This window comes from Geospiza fortis, unplaced genomic scaffold, assembly GCF_000277835.1.
Source record: "Geospiza fortis unplaced genomic scaffold, GeoFor_1.0 scaffold413, whole genome shotgun sequence".
Classification (NCBI taxonomy): Eukaryota; Metazoa; Chordata; class Aves; order Passeriformes; family Thraupidae; genus Geospiza; species Geospiza fortis.
This window is the reverse complement of record NW_005054386.1, coordinates 836,886-844,102: the sequence shown is the minus strand read 5'-3', so window position 1 is coordinate 844,102 and position 7,217 is coordinate 836,886. Positions and strand designations below refer to the sequence as shown.

Below are 7,217 nucleotides of genomic sequence, written 5' to 3'. Positions count from 1 at the left end.
AGGAATGCTGTTGGATCCTGGCTTAGGTGGAGGCCTGATGGATTTGGGTGGGAATGCATTGGAGCTGTATGGGGGCAAAGACAGCTGTGGCACTGGTCTTTGCAAGGCAGCTGTGGAGAGGAAGAGAAGGAAACTGAAATCCTACATGGGATATTCTTAAATGAAGTAGAATGAAGAAATTCTGTCACCTTACTGCTGGCTAATTAGATAAATATAATGCAATAAACAGTCCTTGATGAGTTAGTTACAGACTGGAAACTCATATGGTCAGCTGAGAACTTAAAAGTAGGTATTAAAATTAAAAATAAACTGGAACTGGCTTGAGCAACGTTTACATTTTCTAGGTTCTGTTTTGGATAAGCCACAATTCAGGTACCTTAACTGCAGAAGATGGTACATGTTTTCTGTCACATTGCTTCTAAATAGCAAAGTTGGTATCACCTTTTTGAACATGATTCTGAGATTTCTCCCATCATGAAATAAAACATTTTCTTTCTGCGGTATGCTCAGACCTGAACTAGCAGGAGTGGAACAGGTTAACTGTGCTCTGCACAGCTTAAATAACTTTATTCTTTATGGAGGCTTAGAGGCAGTGATAATTCATAGAGACTTGGCCAAATGTCCTGCCTCTGTTATGGAGTCACTTTACCAACTCAATTTCAGAAATCAGCATTCTGTAGTAGTTTATAAACACTGGTGGCACATGGAAGAAATTCTGCTTCTGTTCATAAAAGTGACTAATATTGCACAGAGACAGCAGGATCTGCTGAGGACTGGGAGACACCAGGTTTCTGTTTCCAGCTGTTTGATGCTGTGTGCAGAACACAAATCTCTCTAACATTATGTATTTCAAAATAAGAAATCCTGCTGGCTGGTAGCTGGCTGACTGAAGGAAGCTATTAGCTATTGATTTCCTGGGGTTTGTGGTTTTGATATGTAAATCTGCATCAGGCACTTTAAAATAATTCTACTGCCTATCAAGGTACCACTGACTTCAGAAATGGCTCTAAGGAAACAACTGAAGTAATTTCCTTTAATTTACTTTTTACTTTTTTTTTTTTTTTTTTCAGAACTAAGACGAAGAAAGATTTCAAGTTTGAAAAACCTCTGCAGAAATACTTACTGTCTTCTTCATCCTGGGGAGCAAAAAAAAAAAAGAAATTAGCAACATATTATAGCACAGTTCCTGGGAATGCTTTACAAAACAAAATCTGGACATTGGTGAATTTTGAGTATACAGGGATTCTAATATCTACAACATCACTTCCCTCTAAAATGTTGGGCATTTTGTCTTCATGCAGCACCAAATAATTTTTAAAGTTTTTAAAGCTTTGAAGTTTTAAACAAGATGTGTGGTAGATGTCCCATTACATATCTTGACCTAAAATAGTCAGAAATTCTCGGGAGATATAAACTTTCCTTAATCCTTCAAGTAAGTTTAGACTCTCAGAGTTATCTGAAAGTGAAACTTTTAGATCAGCTTAAGCTGAACAAATCCCCAGAAGCCCAAATCTTTTTTAAGCAAAAGCACTTCTCCCATGTCATAGAAGAAATTCTGGCCTTATTCTTCCTGTTATCCAAGATAAAGTTCTCAGGGAACAAACTGAGCTTGACACAGAAGAACTGTTCAAAAACACCCCATGTGCCATGAAAGATCCATGGGTATTCCTTACAATTTATAAAAGAAACAAGTTTATCTTTTCCAGCATGATTAGTTTATACAGGTATTTAATTTTACTGTAACCCCTATACTTTAAAATATATGCTTTGAGACTACACTTACTTCATTTTTCTTGTGTGGTGGCCAACTGTGCCTGAAAGGAAAACAAAACACTCATCATAGGTGGAATAATACTCATTCCCTTCATGTGCATTAGGCTATATTTTTCAACTAGAACATGAATTTATAGCAAGTTTTAAAGACCAATGGATGCAGAAACATTTTTTTCCCTCATAAAAATATCTCAGACTCCAATTTTCAGCCATAATCTAATGCATTATTCTAGTTCTTAGCACATCTTGATTTTATCAACAAGGAAAATGTCTGATTCATTGATCGTAAGATTAGAATTTAAAACAAGCTTGTACAATGATGAAACACTAATCTTCAAGTCTTGAACTCATTTATAATATTTGACAACACTGCTGAAGCACAAAAGGATATCAGGCTTTGTTTCTCTGGTCAATTATCCTGGCTGGTTAGCAGATCTCAATTATTTCTTCTCTTGTTTGAAGTACAGTCAGTGTTCAGCCCCCAGGTGGTCTAGAAAATGCTGGGGAATGATGCAGCTGTGCTAGAAAATGCTGCTGGCTGCTAAGAAGGAGTTTTGCAGGCTAATAAAATCAATGGGATGAAAGTACAGCTTTCCTTTTCTAACACCCTAAAACAAGAGCAGCAGAACTCATGTAAGAATGTTCCCTAGAGCAAGAACTTGCTCTGCTGGAAAAAACATGGATCATCTGTATCTTTGTACAACTTGAGAGTGAGTCATGCCCCATGTAATGGCTCTTCCAGATATGACTGGAGAGAGTTTTTCTGCATTCACACCTTTCTGCAGCTTCAAGCACATCCTGTGCATATTTATGAACCAAAACTTTGATAGCCACAGACCCTGCTGTCATGCAGTAGCAGTAAATCAGACCATCCTGTGTTGCTCATCCATATTTTTGTTCTTTTGAAAGGAGAAACTTTCATTTCTCCTTTATTGAGTTTCAGTGAAATGAGCACTTACTTTCCAGGGCTTTGCTTCCTTAGAGGAGGTGGGTTTCCTCTTTCATATCTCTCACTTGATGGGACAGGAGGTTTTGGCATCATTGCTAACTGTTCTCCCAGAGATCTAAAGCAGGAGTGAGACGATGAAATAAAGGCAAGAAGCTGCTTATTAAGAACTAACTGGGGAATACTGGCAGTGAGAGGATCATTTGCAGAGGACAAATCTTACCTTAGCTGTGAAACCAGAGGCTGCAAAACAACAAGGAATGGTTAAGAGAATGTGTAATTGTATTAAAATAGGCAAAAACTATCAATAATCACCAAAAAAATTACCTTCTCAGGAATGACTGGTTTCTTCCCTGAAAACAGCAAAAGTTTACATTTAGAAAAAATGGAAGTTGATTAATTAAACTTCCTATGAAATAATTGAGTTTTGAGTAAAATTGAAAGTTAATCTTGCTGGTTGAAGAACTCATATCCTGAGATGTGAGCCAGAATAATATTTTGGCTTTGCAAGTGATGGTAAAATTGCAGTCTCTCTTATTGAAGGGAAATTTAAACATTTTCAACATGGCACGTGTCACAGCTACATTATCTAAGGCTCAGCTTTGAACTGCTGGATACTTTCTTGCCATTATATAACAGATAAGAGTTTAGATAATAAATAAAATTGTAGAGTCATATCTGTAGATGCTTTGTATAATGTGGTTTTCAGGTCTGAAGGAAATGCCATTTTTTTCTGTGTCTTATTAATTCTCAGCCTTCTTTTAAGTCTGTTGCCACATTACCTACAGCAGTGTATGCAGAGTTTCATTACCTTTGTATGCAAAGATGATTTCTTCTTTTAACCTACTAAATATTTCCTTGTTCAATCACTTAGGTGTGCATCAAACCTTTATTGCACAGGGTTCTCATAATGTCTTTCTGTTCACCAGTCTGACCCAGGGTTGCTGTTTTCTACGTTAAATTTCTCTCCCACTGTGTAAGCTCCGCTCACACCATTTATTCATAAACAGATTACTTTGATTACATTTGGTTGAGCCTTGTTCTTTTGTATAAATTATATACAAACTGATGATTTTCAGTAATTAAAGCAAAAAACGGATGATTTTCAATAATTAAAGCAACCCCAGTGATATTAATGTGGGCAAATACTGACCTGATCCTGGGCTTTCTCTTTCGTATGGGGGAGCAAGGCGATCCAGAGAGGGTTTGGTGCTTCTGTCTATAGAAGGAGCTGGGGCTAAACACAACAACTGTGTAAGATCATCTGCTGATATAGGTCAATATATCTTTATTATGCATAGATTAGAACTGGTGTTACTTCTTAAAACAACAATTCAGACTCCTGTATGAGTAGCAGAAGAGAGTGGAACTGAGGGAAAAGAGGAAGAAGTGAAGTGCTGCACAGTTTGTGAGAAAGCTTTGCAAAGAGAACTCCAGCTGTACTCACGTTTCAAAGGCTTCATGTTTCTGTCTCTACTCAAGTCGTTGTTGCTTGGTGGAGGAGGGAAAGCTGGCAGCTAAAACAGATATTTCACAAGTGGTTAAAATGTGTCTTCACCTTTCTATTTGGAGTGTATTAAACCCACCACACTCATCTGCCAGTCTTGTGTGGCACAAGGAGCAGGTCTCTGCTCACTGCAGGAAGGACAGGCACCCTCTTGGAGCATGACCAAAATCATTGATTTTTGTTGGATGCAGAATTGCCTCCATCTGCTGTGCCTCCCCACACTCCAGTGGGATGGATGTCTCCTCAGGAAGGGGAGGTGTATTGTCAAAGGAAAGGAACAGGAGCTCCAGCAACCCTGCTGTACCTCTGTGACACTGCATCAGTGCCTCCATCACATCCTAAACCTTTACTTGTGGAAGCATTGGTAGGTTTAGTGTACATCTGATCTGGCAAACACTGAACCTATAGTGCCAGCTATCAACAGCACAAGAACTTTCAGTTTTGAAGTATTCACAGCAGGAAAAAAAGGAATCAAATCTTGGTCATGAGTGTTCTGATTACGCAGTCTCTTACACTTTTATGTGGTCCTAATTCAATTGGACAAGTGCTAGAAGTATAGCTTGGAAAAACATAACCTTGTTTTCAAAACAGAGACATCTCTTACAAATACATAATTTCTGTGGGAGAGGCATTCACAAGTAGGTGTGTATGTCCAGTGTAAGAATCAATGAAGGAATATAAAATAATTAAATCTATTTCTCCCATGAAATTTAATTGTTCCTTGAACAATGGCCACCTTGTAACAGAGTTCAAATCTATTTTGATGGCTTCCTCTTCATACACTAGGTGAATAAAAATGGCCCTACACTTGGACTCCTAAGAAGGTCCTGGGATAGGAAATAGTGAGATATGAAGACAGGAACATACAGTAGCACTTCTCCCCCCAAATGAGGCTGGGCCAGGTCTCTGGGGCGGTACTGGAGGCTGATGTGGAGGCTGATGTGCTGATCTCGTTGTTGTAGGTCTGTCTAAAGAAAACAAAAATCCCAAATTAAACAACTACACAGAGTTTGGTTATTTAATACTAATTCAATCTTTCTGACAAAGAGCCCTTACAAGAACATGGCTACTGAAGTTAATAAATCATCAAGACATTGCTGTAGGATTTGCCTGGCAGTTGCTTTAGGATCAGTGTGATGTGTTGGGAGTTCCAGGCTGCTCTGTCCCTGTGGGGGTGACTCCCCTGCCAGGCTCTGGGCCACAGGATTTATTGCATTCCCTGCAGCACAGTGTGTGAAACACCAGCCAATCTGAACGGCAGCACTCCACACCTGCAGGCTGCTGAGGATTCAGACATAAAACAGAAATGACAGGCAGGGACAGCTGATTGTTCTTTTCCCAAATTTCACTAGAGATTTTTTGCCACTGTTGTGACAACCTGCTCTGTCCAAGGTTGCACTGCTAAAGCTACTGCAGCCTGTACGTGTGTGTAACTTCATACAGGTTCAGATCAAAGGCCCAATAATGCACACATCCCACAAAACTAATCTTTGTTCCAACAGAGCTTGTCCAAAGTAAAAAAAAATGTAACTTTAAAAGTCACAGAGTTTGTGTCACTAAATCTTGCTTATGAACTACACTATTACCTTCAAGGAAAAATCTTCTATATTCCATTACCAGCCAACTAAAATGTAGCTGATAACATGGGAAAATCTCATCTGTAAATTATTAATAGCACTTAATTTCTAGTAATTACCTATGTAATCTGTGCTGCTTGGAAGTGACTTGGCAGGAAATATGACACTGTGATGTGCTTCTTCATTATTGGATGGAGGTGGCTCATAGCCATCGCTGTCATGTTCTGCTTCCTCAGGCTCCTCTGTTGGTGATTCATAGTCAGCCTCATCTTCCTTCTCCTGGTCTTCATCAGGGCTTTCATAATCATCATCATCATCATCATCATCCTGACAAATGAGCATAAAAAGTGGATGCTGGAAGAGAACACCAAACCCTGCGGAGCAGTTCCTGGTGGCCTTTCACTGTGGTATTTTTCACTCTGGAAAATACCAAACTTTTACAACCAGTTTGAGGGGGAAAAATCTGTTGAAATAATACAGGGAAAGGAAGAAACTTTCCACTAATGCATTAGTGGGGCTTAAGAAAGGAAACAAATATCATGTGATGCCAGTGAGTGCAGTGGGAGGTCAAGATAAGGTGTAAGTTTGCTGAAATGCATTAATTGTTTTAGGGAACAGCCAAGGCACCAGCAAACAAGCCAGTGTCCCCGGGAACACAATGGAGCAGCAGCTGATGCTGCTGATATTCATTCTTGCTTTCTAACATGTCCTCTACAGCATGCAGCCCAACTTGTGAAAATTATTCATAAAAGCTGAGGTCTTTGATTTGGGTCTTGACCCAAACCAGCCTCGTTTGCCAGACCTCATAAGGGGGCAGTGTCAATATGGTCATTGCACATCTGTGCAATCTGCCAAGGCTTGGGAGAAAAAGAACCCTCCATTTGTCGCTGGTACCACAGCTAGAATTTCCAGAGTCCTCTGCACTGGCACAGAGCCCATGTGCTCTGTAGGTGGTTACTTTTATCTCTTGTGCTCCCGGAGTAGCAGCAAATCTCCTGCGAACTTAGTAACAAGTGGCTTCTAAAAATGCCTCTCCCTCTTATTTTTGGAGAAAAGCCATTAGCACTGGTTAGCCTCAGAGATCTTCATAAACTCAGGGTGTGCATCAGCAGCTGGGGTGGGTGTTTCACCTAAAGACATTATTGAGGCATTTCCTATGCCAAAAGGCAAAAGGAACTTCTGCAGGCTAAATGGCTTTAAAAAAAATACTGTTCAACAGGTTGGCTCTAGAGAACAAAATGGCAAGAATTTGCCATTGAATAACACAGTAACCTTGCACCTCTAGGCACCTCTTTTAAGAGCTTGAAACAGGCATGTAGAACTCAGCTTTGGTTCTGTGGAGACCTGGTTGTGGGCCGGGAGCTACAGGAAGGCAATAGGAAGGCAATTCTGAATTTCTGGGGAGAACCTTTTC

At 39.8% G+C, this 7,217-nt stretch overlaps 1 protein-coding gene across 1 annotated transcript in view; it reads right to left on the bottom strand.

Annotated features, from left to right (window-relative positions):
* The window catches only part of LCP2 (lymphocyte cytosolic protein 2), a 26,614-nt gene that overhangs the window by 6,307 nt on the left and 13,090 nt on the right, over positions 1-7,217 (bottom strand). Inside the window, exons 7-16 of the mRNA XM_031060575.1 lie at positions 5,923-6,130; positions 5,094-5,194; positions 4,167-4,236; positions 3,873-3,956; positions 3,047-3,072; positions 2,943-2,962; positions 2,733-2,837; positions 1,784-1,814; positions 1,124-1,136; positions 1-110 (exon numbers count right to left, since the gene is read on the bottom strand). The exon at positions 1-110 is cut by the window's left edge and continues 23 nt beyond it. Coding sequence (XP_030916435.1) covers positions 1-110; positions 1,124-1,136; positions 1,784-1,814; positions 2,733-2,837; positions 2,943-2,962; positions 3,047-3,072; positions 3,873-3,956; positions 4,167-4,236; positions 5,094-5,194; positions 5,923-6,130 — 768 coding nt within the window. The remainder of the gene's footprint in view (positions 111-1,123; positions 1,137-1,783; positions 1,815-2,732; positions 2,838-2,942; positions 2,963-3,046; positions 3,073-3,872; positions 3,957-4,166; positions 4,237-5,093; positions 5,195-5,922; positions 6,131-7,217) is intronic.